Below are 14814 nucleotides of genomic sequence, written 5' to 3' on the forward strand. Positions count from 1 at the left end.
CTTCCCTATCTCTGTTGCGAGAGGCTCCCTTTACGCAGTGGACTCCCTCAGAGGGGTCTCTGAGACTCCAAGGCCTACATACTTGATCCTTCACCAAAAAGGGGAGAGGGAGTGCTTTGGCAAGGGATGCCATACCATACCTCAGCTGTGAGTGGCTCCCTTGGCGCAGTGGACTCTCTCAGCGGGTTCGCAGAGACTCCTGAGTATAAATATTGGATCTTTCCCCAACAAGGGAAGAAGGAGTGCTTAGTCAAAGGGCACAAAGGACAGGAGGCTAGGCAGAGTAGCAGGCAAGGGGAAAGATTCAGGGGAGAGGGGATAGGAGCTAGGGGAGTAGACAAAGAGAGAAATAGTACTAAATGAGAACATATTTAATTAATGAGTTATTATATAGCGCTGGCTAGACCCGAAGGAATCAGAGTGCTTTACATGAGAATCAGATCATAGTTACAGGTTAAATCGTTACAAAGGTTACACAGTTATTAGAGCATGGCAACATAGTTACTTGTAAGGTCGAGATAAACAATAAGCACAAATACGTGAGGGGAAAAGCAGGCAAGGGGAGAGGTTCAGGGGAGGGGGTAGGAGCAGGAGAAGTAGACAGATAATGAAAGCAGGAAAGAGGAGGGGAGGGTGAGAGACACTGCATGGAGAGAGGAGGGGAAGGGTGACAGGGACACAAACCGGTAGACAAGTCAAAGCAACGTCCACAGTCCAGTAAGCTATGATCCCAGGAAGTGGTATCACTTCCCTATCTCTGTTGCGAGAGGCTCCCTTTACGCAGTGGACTCTCTCAGAGGGGTCTCTGAGACTCCAAGGCCAACATACTGGATCCTTCACCAAAAAGGGGAGAGGGAGTGCTTTGGCAAGGGATGCCATACCATACCTCAGCTGTGAGTGGCTCCCTTGGCGCAGTGGACTCTCTCAGCGGGTTCGCTGAGACTCCAGAGTATAAATATTGGATCTTTCCCCAACAAGGGGAAAAGGAGTGCTTAGTCAAAGGGCACAAAGGACAGGGGGCTGGGCAGAGTAGCAGGCAAGGGGAAAGATTCAGGGGAGAGGGGATAGGAGCTAGGGGAGTAGATAAAGAGAGAAAGAGTCCTAAATGGGAACATATTTAATTAATGAGTTATTATATAGCGCTGGCTAGACCCGAAGGAATCAGAGTGCTTTACATGAGGAACAATAATGTTGCAATTAACATCAGTTAAAAGTTACATAAGTATCAAGAAAAGCATTTAAAGAACATAGGGGACAAGGTGAATGGAGCAAGGAAGGGTAGGGGCATAGGGTAAAGGGTTAGGAGGAAGATAAGACCTTAGAGACGAGGGGAAAATCTGTTCAAGTTCCGGCTTGGTAGGTGACGGCAGGGGGGAGGGGGGGTCAATAATCCCATCTCCTCTTTAGCTATCTGGTAGCTCCACCGGGCATCAGGAGACTGCAGAGGAGGGAATCCACAGCCCTTCTCTCCAATAGCTATTGGGGTAGCTCCACCGGGCATCAGTAGGAATAGCTAGGTCTCAGTCAACGGAGGGTTCCCAGAGTAAATGTCGTTGAGCAGAGGAGTGTGAAAGGCTTCCCTCATAAGCAGCAGGTGTTCAGTAAAGGCAATATAAGTACTCCTAGCATGGTACTCCATATTCTCTTGGGCAGCTCTAGTAGGGCAACGTGTCTCTTGCCTCCTGTTGTACTCCCCATTTTCTATGCACTGCCTGGTGGCGAAGGGCGCAATCTTAGGGTCAGGCATCCAGGTTCTGGGCATGGGGGGGGCCTGGGTGGATGGAAATAACATGGATGGTTGGGGTGTGGAAGCAACAGGAGTACTAGCTTCATTATTTAAGGTTAATCCTTCTTTTCTGGTGTCGACTTAGCCAAGGACGCTTTGGTCGCTTTTCTGTTTTAATCTTTGATGTATTTTGGCTGTAAAGTGCTAATTTGTTTAGTATGCTCAATATTGGCTATATTAGTTCTCCTTCCCATTTGACGATCCAATTTTGTGACACGTTTTAGATTTTCTAAACTCCGGGTTTTGTGACGCACTGGTGTCTTAGTGTTTTTCTTGGAAGTTAGAGTAGTTTTCAGAACAGATTTGCCAGTTTGGAATGGTGACTCCCGAACATGTTCTACATCAGAATGAGAGAACTGCCATTCCCATGTGCTAGTTATGGCTATGAAACATCGGCACCATCATTTTCTGTGCCAAAGTCTAAAACCTGCGAAGCGAGAGGCAGATCTCGGTGGCAATTGTCCCAGGCTCGGTTAGGAGCAGCTTTAATGGCAACACCGAGTGCGTTAACCGTTCCTGTCGATAATGACCTTGAGCTGATAGACAGTTGGCTCTTGGGTGACCTAAATCAGGTTGCCCCTCTAAAATCTATGTCTGAGAGACACTCAAGACCATCTCCCCTGTGGTTTACGAAAGCCCTAAGGGAGAAGAAGGCCCACTACAAGCGTCTAGAGCACAAATAGCGCTCAGCTTATGACAAGGATACTAAATCAGCATACACAAAGCGCTGCCCAGCTTTAAAAAATCCACACGGATGCTCAGAAATTCATTGCATTTTCCATAGATGAGGCTGCAAACAAACCTAGCAATGTTAACTTCTTTCTCTTCTCTAGGGCAATGCAAAACTCTCTTACACTCTAAATACATCTCTGTGAGGAGCTTGCTGATTTCTTTGTGACCAAAATCAAAGCTATCTAAGACCAGTTTCCTAAGCAGTGCTTAGCAGTAGACCCTACAGTGAAGGCACTGCCTTCTGGCCAGGTGCTGACGGATTTTGAGCCTATCTCGCCTGGGATTTGGCTGTGCTCCTGGTGAACTGAAAGTCTGGAACACCTCAGGACTGCTGAAATACTAAAGTCAGGCCCTTCTACTCCCTCTGCTTAAAAAATCTAGCGCAGATCCTAAGTTACTCAGCAACTTCAGATCAATCTCCCACCTTCCCGTATCAGTCTCGATGATGATGAAGGCAGTCAAGAAGCAGATTTGCTAGTTTTTTTTTAATCAAACGCCCTCCTTCACAGTACTAAGTCTGGCTTTCCGTCAGGATACAGTACTGAGTCAGCCCTACTAGAGGATACAGCATTCATCAAATTCAACCTTGATCTGGGTGTATCTGCTAGGGTCATTCTTTTAGACCTGTCATCTGCATTTGACACGGCCTCACATCCCATCCTTCTGAATAGACTAGATAGAACAGGAATTCAAGGGAATGTGTGGGCATGAATCAAAACATATTTCAACGAGAGGTCTCAGGTGATATTTCTATCTCCTTTTTTCTCAGACCCTAGACCGCTCAAGTACGGGGTGCCGCTGTGCTCTATTATAAACCCTACGCTTTTCAATGTCTACATTGAGCCCCTGGACACGCTGGTGCAGAGTCTTAAGATAATTTCATATACCAAAGATACGCTGCTGATTCTTTCTTTTTCAGAATAGAGCCCCCTTTTTTTGTTTAACTTTGTTTTTATTGTTTTCAACAAATTTGCAGCTTACAGTGTATTGTTTGATCGTTTCAGAATGGAGCCCCTTAAGCCCTTTAAGGACTGCCTCAAAACAGTATGCGATTGGATGGTGAAAGTGGTCTCAAGCTAAATTCCCATGAAATGGAAATTCTCTTTTTCGGTATAGGCACGATCCCGGACTATCTGAGTTAGTGGCCATCCAGGTTGGGGGCTTCCCCTGCCCCTTAGGCCTGCGTCAGAAATTTGGGTGTCAAATTCAACTCAACTCCATCGTTTGTGATGCAAGTCATAGCAGTTTCAGCAGGTTGCTTTGCTACTCTGAAATCCTTGAGTAGGATGCTCCCCTTGGTGCCTTTAATATTTTAAGAAAGCACCAGATAATTTCACACACTAAGTGTTTCCATATTCACAAATAAACTAAGTATATGACAACCACGGAATGCAATTAAATACAGTTACCTTTGGTTAAGCAGTGATTACATTTTCCATTATGTTCATTATCCCTCGGAAAATGTGAAAACACGTACCTTTGGTCCATGTGGAAAATCAAACAGGTAGGTCATAATTTTCTGCAAAAAAAGTAAACACTTTAGAAACATGCAGACATAATCAAATTCATACAACAAATCTTTCAGTTTTTGACTAGGAGCATTGAAGTCAGAAGACACAGTTTGCTCTCTTCTAAAAGAGCAGAATCTTGAGTGGACTTTTATTGCTATAGTTAACAAACATTACATTAATTAGTAAGCAATTGCAAGCAGAATATAGATAAGAATGTGCTATTTACAAGTTAAACTGCTAAGGCATATGTAACTCAGCAATAAATATTTGATTTCAATTGCCAGCATCACAGAAAGACAAAATAAGTGCTACCAAGCATTGATTGTGCATTTTATTGTGGGCATATTAAGAATAAAAGTGAACGGACAACTGCACATTTTGGAAGGTGCTTAGAAAGGCTTTTCTGAAAGCAAAACATGATTGAAAATAAACTGCAGAAGACTGGACTGCAGCAGATGAGCATTGGGGGACAGGCACAATGCTGCAGTGGGTGCACACCAGAAGGTAGTTATACAACTTACTTTACACAAAGGAGACCATGCTTATTATAAAGTACGTACAACAGATAAAGAAACGGCAAGTGCAAAATCCCTTTTATTATGCTCTGGAAGACGAATGTTTGGACACAACTTGCAACTTCTTACAATGACGTATCGATGGAAGTGACTCACTTCGCCAGATTGAGTAAATGGTAAAACACTCTAGTGATGCAGGTAATGTGGACGAGTAATATGTTACTCGTCCTGTGTATGGGAGCACCAGGACAGGAGTCCACAGACCTTCTTATGTGGGATCATTGATACCAGAGAAAAAACACAAAACCTTCAGCAAGCGACACATCCCTTTCCATGGACTAAAAAAAGGTCTCTGAAGGCTCAACCTCATCATCTCAAATGAGACAAACAGTTCATCCCCATCTGAGCAGGGATGTCAGATGACTTGAAGGAACCACTGGAGGAGGAGCGCATTCCAACTATTGATGTCCCACGACTTCTTAGGTGCCAATCATTCGCAGGCATCTGAATCAATTAAATAGATAGTCCAGACCACATTCATAATATTCACAATTCTAATCTATAGGTCAATCAGTAGAGGCTGCAAATGGACAACTTTTTAATACAAGCCCTAAATGCAGTTAAAAAACACAAGATTAACTAAAAAATACCACCTGACCAGGAATAGTACCTGAACAGGAAACAAAAGGCAGAGTTAAAAAAAAAACACTGAGGCCTTATTATGACTTTGGGGGTCTCGGAGCAGGGCCTTCACGCAGCCGCCCTGCTCCGTGACTGACAAAGCCATTAAAGACCGCCCGCCAGAATAAGACTTACTTTTACTCTGGCAGGCGGTTCTTTGGCGTTCCCATTGCACCGCAAGAGGAGCATCAATGGCCGTTTCTGCAGGGTATGGACTATAAAGTACATACCCTGCAGGGACTGGGGGTGCCTGTTGCATGTACCCCATGTCGCAGAGGCAACAGGGGGCCCTGTAGGGCCCTGTTTGTTTCCTCATCGCCACTCTTTTCATGGTGATTACATCACCATGAAAAGTTGCATGAGGAAACTCCTAATATGCTTGGAGTTGCTGCAGCAGCACCACCAGCATATTAGGGAGGTCAGACCGCTGTGCCGAAGCAGAGGTCCTGTGGTGGTCTAACTGCCACAGTCCAAATACGGCAAGCAGACTGCCAATATGGCGGTCCGCGGACCACCATCACGGGTTCAGCAGTTCACTGGACCGCTGAACTCTTATTAAGGGCTTGAATTGGGAAGAATCTTACAGTCGTATATTAAAACATCAGAGTGCAGTGTTACAAAATGGATCTGCAGGGCAGTATGAAAGTACATGAAAGTATGTGAAGATAAGACCAGCTGACAAAGTAAACCTATTGCTGCAGAGTTCACAAACCCATTCACTTCAAGAAACAAATCTTCCAAACAGGAAATAACTTATTTCATTTAGATGGAGGAACAATGATGGAGAAATGACGTTAACATCTGTACTCCTTTTTCTGTGTCTTTTTGCATGAGGCCATTTGTGCTGAGAATTGTTTTGCCACTTTTGAAATAACACGGACACTAATCTCGCTGCTGCTCTCTAAATATTAGGTCTGAAAAGGAAGATTACCTATTAACTGTAATCCTTAACCAATGCAGTTTTGAATATAACGGGGATGAAAGGTCAAGGCATGCACATACTGAATATATGTAAGTGCAGAGTGGATGTGAGATAGGAGGCCTTTTACGTAAAACCTACATTAGATCAGAACAGAGTGAACAGGTTTATAAATGCGTTCCTTTGTCTTTAATACTTGTTAACATAACCTATCTTCTTAAGAAATTAATCGAGGTGGAGTAAACTTTTCTCTAACAATTTTTGGAAATACTTAAAACCTGATGCCGCTAGCAGGAATGTCTCTCAAGTGTGACTTCTTGAGACACAATTCTAATAAGTGAATCTAAAACTAATATGCTCGTCCCAAATGCCGCCCAGTTCCTACTGCCTTCCGGTTTTGAGAAATGAAATTAATTGCTCCTTCATCTCCTAAAGTAACTGGTAAAAAAGCTGTAATGGATGCCAAAACAAATTTAAATGCACACATATTTTGTTATTTACCTTTGACTGAACCACTGATAAGTGGAAATCAGGGTACATGAAAAAGAAAAGAGGTGATCATAATACACGTTTAATTTCCATATACAATTCAGTGTAGTTCAAATTACAGAACATGGGACGGGAGAAGCAGAAACATCATGTGGACTGTTGGATCGCTGGTGGACTAGAGGTTGCTCTAAGTGAGTGAGAGTACCAATACGGTCAAGATGGTACTCAAGCAAATGAATCTTGTGTGTGACATGCAATGACACGTCTTCCGGGGTAATGCACAGTTTGGTGGTCCAAACCTACAAATATGGGAACTCTATCTTTACAGACAGCATTCAAGGTCCCAGTACAAATTCTAATATGTGTGGAAATCAGGCAAGATTTAAGATTTAAGACAGCAAATGTCCATTATGGATCTCATGTTTTTAGATATGGTTTAATTCACATGAAAATGCAACGATAATGAGCCACTGTGACGGCTACTCAAGTCATTAAATGCATAAGTATAATGATGTTTATGAAAACTAGCACAGCTGATTAGGTTCCAAGATGGCAATGTCTCAGCTGGAACAAATCATCCATGTTGCAGCATACAACATCAGTCAGGCGTGTCCCTGTGCACCTCAGATGAATTACTCCACAGGGGAAGCAGTAATACACTGGAGTGTGCAGTTGTGACTTCTCTTTAGGACACACTAACATTTGCTGCATCCAGTCTGCTATGTAATATCAAAGAAAGACCTTGGATGGCATTATGGAAAGCTCGCTTTGCCCACTATACCCAAACAGAGATTGGCGACACTGGGGCCTAGCTAAGAGTAGGTCAATCTTAAATGCAATAAGAAATTGGATTGCTTTTGAGCCAACCAGTTGCACACGCGTGAACCACCTAATTGCATGGGGAGGATGGCGAACCGATCTCCGTCCAGACAATAAGAAGTCTTCATGGCGTGGCCTTCAAGGCCATGAGGCTGCTTCAAATTGATGGATGACAAAACAACTGGAACAAAAGAGGTCTGCCTAAATTAATGGGTCGCAAGCCTCGAACTAATGTGAAAAGGATCAGGAACAGCAGCACCAAAACTTGAACGAATTGACACACTCATAATCATGCATTATCTTGTTTAATTCTCATAGGATAAAGAAGGCAGGTAGATTCATGGGACTTCAGCCCTGTTAAGAATGACAAATAAATCCTAAGTGCTGAAAAATAACTTTTTTAATCCACAGGCATGGATTTTGGAGACTTCTCCAGTATTAACATTATTGCATTATAGTCACCAATCAGACTGAGATAAAAACAAATGTACACTATTCAGTGCTTAATGTAAGCCGGTGGTTTCCAGTGCTCAGCATCGGTGCTAACTTGTCAACATCGGAGTTTGTGACAGTCTGCCACATGGTGGCGCTACCTGTCTAATTTAGAGATGAGCACAGCAACAGTTGTTTATTAACTCAATATACAATAAATAGGACTATAACTTGCCACCCAAGCTCTTGTTATAGCGTTGGTGCCCTGGAAGAGTTTGAATTCTCACACTTGTAGGAGTGTGAGGTCTAGTAGTTATGTCAGTACCATCACTGGCAGTGGCAATGTATGATGCCAGAGGGGGGTGAGAAAAAAGGGGTGGGGGGGTCACCAAACTAAATTTCCCCATACATTTTCCATAGACTTTTTAGGCAGTGCTACCGCAAAAACTGCTGAACAACATTACATCACATTTGGTAGTAAGCTAGATCTTGGTCGAGAAAGTGTGCTTTTGGTAATTTGGTGCAAATTCGTACAATTGTTTTTTGAGTAATGAAGGTATAAAAATATTTGTACAGGTGGACGGTTGAGGGACTCTTGCGAGAGTCCCTCGACCCATTTAAAAAAATTGATCTTCCTGATAAACCTAGACAGACTGATTTCCTTTGGGCCAACTAGCTCCCGATTCACAAGAATAGCAAAACATATTTAAAAAAGCAGTACAATATCCAGGATTTGGACAACAAGGAGGCAGCTTGCCAGTTTAATAAATGGATAGCAGCGGTGGTTAACATAGTGGCCCCTGAGAAAGTTATTAAACTAAGAAGAGTGCAGGCGTCATCGCCGTGGTACTGTCCGCAGTTGAAAGCGTTGAAAGTTATATGCAGAAAAGCCGAATGTGTATGGAGAATTGAATATAGTAGGGAGCATAAGATATCTTACAATAGAGCGCTACAACGTTACAAAGAAGCCATTATACTTGCTAAAAAGAGTTATTACTCAACAAAAATAAAGGGATCCAACAATTCCACTAAGGAACTTTTCAAAAACATTCAAGTGTTATCACGACCACGTCAGAACACACGTTTTATCCCGGACTCCGCTCTATGCACCAAAATGGCGAATTTCTTTCAAACTAAGATACAAATGATCTAATCTACGAAGACCTTCAGAGTACTAGGCAGACAGATGACACTGGCCAAACCACTATAACAGAGGTCAAGTCGCAGCATTGTCAATTAAATACATTTAGCACACTGTCTCCTACTGAAGTAAATAAACTCCTGCTATCTACTAAGTCAGGATCCCGAGGGATCCGTGTCCGCCTATGGTTATGCATGTGGTGTCGGGGGCTGTTAGTAGCCACTGAACCCCCATCCTAAATCAAGTGATACAATCGGGGTTCTATCTGCTAGTCTGGAAAAAAGCCTGTATTAGACCAATTCTCAAGAAACCCCAGCTTGATCCACTGGAACCCAAGAATTATTAGAGGACAATAAATCAGGAGTTGTCGACCTACTCTAGACACCAAAAAGTTGTTGGATGCAAGTCAGCACGGATTTCCGTCAGGCCACTCAACCGAGACCTCGCTAGTTGTGGCAACAGAGGATATTCTGAGACAGGTGGATGGGGGGGGGGATGGATTGGGGGGGGAAGCGATCCACATCCTCCTTGACCTATCGGCGGCATTTGACACTGTGAATCACACGGATTAGTGCAACGACTGAAGGCGGTCAGGATTGGGAAGGCGACTCTGTCCCTCCTATCATCTTTTCTAGAGGACAGGGAACAGACTTTGTACTGGGAAAATCTACAGTCTGAAACATTCCGCCTGCCTTGCGGTGTCCCACAGGGATCGGCATTGTCTCCAACTCTATTCAACATCTATGTCTCCCCTCTTGCCAGTCCAATCAGACAGCGTGGGTTCTTGTTTGTTTCTTATGCAGACGACACACAGATCATCATCTCTGTATCTCATCAGGTGGCGTTTGCGGCTGCGAGCTTCCATGCATGTCTGACTCACATCATGAGCTGGATGAGTAACCACTATCGGAAAATAAATACGGATAAGACGGAGGTGATGGAGTTTAGTGGCGGCCCGTCCCTGTGGGACCCTACCTGGTGGCCAACAGAGGCTGGCATATGTCCTATACTAACCTCTAAAGTTAAGTACTTGGGGTTCATAGTCAATGAACAACTGGGCTTTGCGGCTCAGATTAACCGTGTTACCTCCACCTGCTTCTCCATCTTCAAGTTACTCAGGAAGGTGCTTCCTTTTATTCCATTGGAATTAAGGAAAACTGTGATAGTGGTGCTAGTTTTATCCCGGCTAGACTACTACAATGCCTTATTTTTGGGCATGGCCAACGCACAGAAGTCTAAATTGCAGTATATGCAAAATGCTGCGGCGCGGCTACTTGTAAAATCTTCCACTGCTACGCCCCCCACAAGAAGTCTTAGATCAGCCAATTGTGGCCTCATTTCTGCCACGAAAGTCCGTAGAGCCAGATGGGGTGGTAAGAGTTTATCTCATTGTGTGGTTAGGCTGTGGAACCAACTACCTATCACAGTCAGACTTCAACCAAATAGGACAGTGATCAGGAAGCAAATAAAAACTTGGATGTTCCCTAAGACCTAACGTGTCGGTTTTGTGAACATTGGTCCTCCCCCTCTCTCTCTCAACCCAGCACCAAGACGCTTCGGCATTCGTGAGCTCTATAAATGTCAATCCAATCCAATACCCCGTCCAGAATTACTATATGGTTCCTACTCAGGATGTTGTCACTGATGCTGCCAGAGGATTCGGTCTTCAGCCATATGTGTTTGGGGGATGCCAGATAACCCAACTTTTCAAAATACAGATTAATAATAGTATATCAGTGCTAATGGGCAAGACGTGTCTGCCTCGCCTGCACTGTGTCCGCTAGTGCTGCTGACTCTCTTGACGAGAAAGTGACAGGAGAGCAGGTTTATAAAGCTAGTACTATTGCTTAACAAGCAAAGAACTGCTAAGTCCTAGCAGACTGCATCAGCACATAGGTTTATAGACTGGGTGAATGATCGCCATAGATGGGTTTGGTTGGATGTACAACTGTACAGCTCTAAGCATGTGGAGCAACCGAATGGGACAAGCGGATGCAAATTCAACATGGGAGGCCATATTAATTGAATTGGATAATCATAAAGACAACAAACCCCAATATGTGATTGAAACACCAAGAGCTTGCTGTAAATGGGACTTAGTTAATAGTTTCTCCTAACGTATGTGTCACTATATGCTACTGCCACTCAGCATTTATGTCTTAATATTGATGGCTGGAATGTGGAATTGATGTAATAATAGGTGTAGGTGTAACAATAGTTAGACCTATGCCATCTAATTTGGGGTTAGATTTGGTTGAGTTGTGTTTAAGTCGCAGGAAGACTCGGGGCTTTTTATCACCTTTTTTGCATGTCTTACAATGGTTGTGAAAAAGAACATTAGATCCTGCAGAACTGACCTATTCATTGTGACCTATTATTTGTATATTGGATGTTTATTGTATGTTCTCGAAGTGTAAAAAATATGTTTAAAAAAAATACACAACTTTTATTCTAAAAATTCGGGGATTAATTTTTTAGCACATAAAAGCCAATTATGAAAACTGCAGGTGCTGATTACAGGTTTTGTTTTAGCCACCAAGTGCTCCCACCTTAAGCAAGGAAGCCAGTTAAGATGCTAGGGCATTGCTTATGCTAAAGACTGGACGATCAGGTGTGCTAGAGGTAGGTCATAAGCAAATGAAAACTACACTGTATTCTAATTGTTAACCTTTCTGATAAGCAGAGACGAAGACTGATTTGCATAGGTAAAAAAAAGGGAATGTTTGATGTAGCATTTATCTTGCAATATTTGAATACAGTGGAAGTCAAACTTACTTTCTATTTTAATAAGTCTAGTATTAAATCAACAGCATACTTCGAAACAGAAATGTAACAATCGTAGTCAAAGTACTCACCTGTGTATATTTATAATCACTGTTCGTGGCAAGAAACACCTTTCCAACCTCATTCATCCGACTCAGCAGTAGAGGCAGTTTTTGCTAAAGGATGTTAAAAGAGCATTAGTCCTTCTTAATGCAGTCATTCATGTAATATACTAAATAGCATACAAGTAACATTATGGTATGTGTAAAGTGCTTTCATGTTTGGCTTGAAAAGAAGACACATTTTAAACATAATCCTACATTACAACCTCATCTGTTTAAAAATGAATTCATTGTTCAATGCAAGCTTTACAATTTGGTCTATTTTAATGTAATCACTTTTGGACAAAACACTTGTAGAATCTTATTGTCCGAGGCTTTTCTGCTAATTTCCCTCTTGACGGTTGTGGTAATCTCACCAGTGGCGGCTGGCATCTATAGGGAATGGTGGATTGGGCAAATGGGTGGTGGGTGAAAATACTTACCTGAGACACGTCCGACTCGGACTCTATCCTCGCTGCACAACTTTCTCCTGGAGCGCGAACCCTTGAGAAGTGCCTTAACCAATCCTGGTGCAGCTCTCTTTCTGTGAGAGCAGCACACGGATTGGAGGGAGCGGCCTCACTTGCCGCTCCCAAGGAGGCTGGAGCCCTGCACTTACTCTAACCTAGCTGTCTTAAGACAGCTGGGTTAGAGGTTTGAAAGTGTGCACATCTGTCTGGCCCTAGCAAAACGGTCGGCCAAAAAGACATGCACAGTTTGAAAAGTGCAGAGGCAGCCCACCCTCCTCCCAGCTGCTGTCACTCAATAGAGGCTCCGTGCTGACACTCGCGTCAGGACGGGGTTATCCTGAAAAATAAAATGGTAATAAACCAACTTTATTACCATTTTATTTTTCAATTCTGGGGCATGGAAGGGCATTTTAACCAGTTGGGCATAACCAGGGAAAGTTTGTAAGAACCTGGAATTCTGTAAATCTAAACATAGGCGAGCAACATGTTTTGAGAGGGAAGTACATTTTAAGCATTCTCATCTTCATATTTATTGTGAGGAACATGTTCCATGGCTTAAATAGGCTCAAAATATGAGCCAAAGAGTGCTTCCAACCTCCTGTAACACTGTGTCTGATGCAATGGGACAGGGGGAGAGTTAACCTCATACTGAGGTTGTGCCTTACTTATAGAAGAATACGTCATATGGCAAACCCTGGCATCTATGCAGACCACCCTGCTAGCGCCAGTGCCATTAAAGAATCACGAGCGCGTGTGCAGCAATGCGCTCAAAGTGTGGCCCAGCAATGGAAGTATGGGTGTAATAGTGTCAGTTAGCAGTGCGGAGGGACCTGCTAGCGTAAGTCCAACTCAAGGCCGTCCATGAGACCCAAAGGAGCACCATGGGGTCCCTGATCTGTCTTGGAAAGCAGCAGTTTGTTCTCTGTGAATGCTGAGAAGTTGATGATTGCCCAGGATGGATTCAAGGACTTGCATTTTGTCTGAATCGGTGTCATAGCTGCAGTCGGGCCTTTGGAGCACCGAAAATGTTGCCTCTCCCTTAAATGGGCAGGTCGAGAGGGTGAAGAACCAAGTAATGACTTGTGCTTTCTCTCTGATTTGTCCCTCAACTTTCTCTTGTATGTAACTGCGGATGGAGATCGGAAGTGGCTCTAGAAACGGCCCACAAATGCAATACAATGCAGAAAAATGAAGGAGCTAAACTACTGATCCACAACGTAGAGCACGGCAAAAAAAACCTGATATCAGCACGCAGGGGTTGTGCCTATATTCAGTTCTGTGTTGTGTTGTTACATCCAGAGATGGATGGAGTAGTGACAGAGGTCAATGGCGCCCCCTGATGGTGTGTAGGAACTACTGCAAATAGGTTTTCGGGATCCAGTCAAGCGCCTAGGGGATTCCTAATTTTCCTGTACTCTAGTTGAACCAAGATCTCTAAGCATATGGCCCGTTATTTTTTTTCCAAGAGATAGCTAACAGGAATGCCATAAAGGGATTAAAAAGTGCAGGTGATTGTTGTATAAAGGTTTGGGTAGCAAAATCCCTCGGGAATATTCAGTACTTGTTACTGTGTAGAGAAAGCCTCAATTACGTAGACAGTCCTGCCTAACAGAGCATTTATGCAAATGGTTTGGACTGAAACTAGCTAAGAAGCTGATGGGCAAAGACTTTCTCATCAGAAAGAAGGTCATTCAGCCTCCGAATATGGCTCTGGAGACACAGTGATACAGTCTGCTGAGTGAAGACGTCCAGTTCAGGGGAAGCATCTGCCTTGCTAAGAACAGAAATGACCAAAGAGAAGGCATATTTAATTTAAATCCAGAGTATTACTGAGCTTAGGTCATCCGGCCCTCGTCCTTTGAGTTGCAGTACTTATAAGACATACATACAGGTTAACGCATGAAACAGAAAGGTGCTTTTATAATAGAAATGCATGGTGTAGCTCTACCAAAGAGACATAGTTATAATTTATTTTAGGAGTCACTTCTGAAATTCAGCAACAACTTGTGTAGAAAGATGTATTTCCCTTTAGCTCATTTCTAAGACTCAACTTGAGAATGCATTTGCACATCTTAATAATGTCTTCTTATTCAATCATTTTGTATCCAAAATGCAAACTATCAAAGTGATCACTGAATGACTGAAAATCCCACATAGCCCAATAGAAATGAGATATGATGTTCAATAGTTAACCAAGTGTCATTTGTGCATCACTGCTAGGCATGAATGTCTCCACTTACATCTTTCACCACATACTTCTCCAAATTTTCGACAGTTTTTTCCTTGAGGGATCCCTAAAATGGAAACAAAACATGTTTATGCAGTTCAAAGCATATTGGCTGTTGAATGCTTGTATTTGCACCAGTTACACATGTCTATTAAGCTACACGGCTAGTTTTATTAAGGAAAACAGAAATGATTTGAAAAGTAATACAATATGCATGAAGTGTTTTTT

General features: G+C 43.1%; 1 protein-coding gene across 10 annotated transcripts in view; it reads right to left on the bottom strand.

The window, feature by feature from the left end:
• NT5C2 (5'-nucleotidase, cytosolic II) overlaps nucleotides 1-14814 on the bottom strand; it is a 509579-nt gene that overhangs the window by 100218 nt on the left and 394547 nt on the right. For all 10 annotated transcript variants that reach the window (XM_078643682.1, XM_078643688.1, XM_078643683.1 and 7 more), the window contains 3 exons: nucleotides 14600-14653; nucleotides 11881-11964; nucleotides 3996-4037 (listed from right to left, as the gene is read on the bottom strand). In XM_078643682.1, coding sequence (XP_078499808.1) covers nucleotides 3996-4037; nucleotides 11881-11964; nucleotides 14600-14653 — 180 coding nt within the window. The remainder of the gene's footprint in view (nucleotides 1-3995; nucleotides 4038-11880; nucleotides 11965-14599; nucleotides 14654-14814) is intronic.

Source organism: Lissotriton helveticus, chromosome 5_1 (genome assembly GCF_964261635.1).
Source record: "Lissotriton helveticus chromosome 5_1, aLisHel1.1, whole genome shotgun sequence".
In the NCBI taxonomy this organism is placed as follows: Eukaryota; Metazoa; Chordata; class Amphibia; order Caudata; family Salamandridae; genus Lissotriton; species Lissotriton helveticus.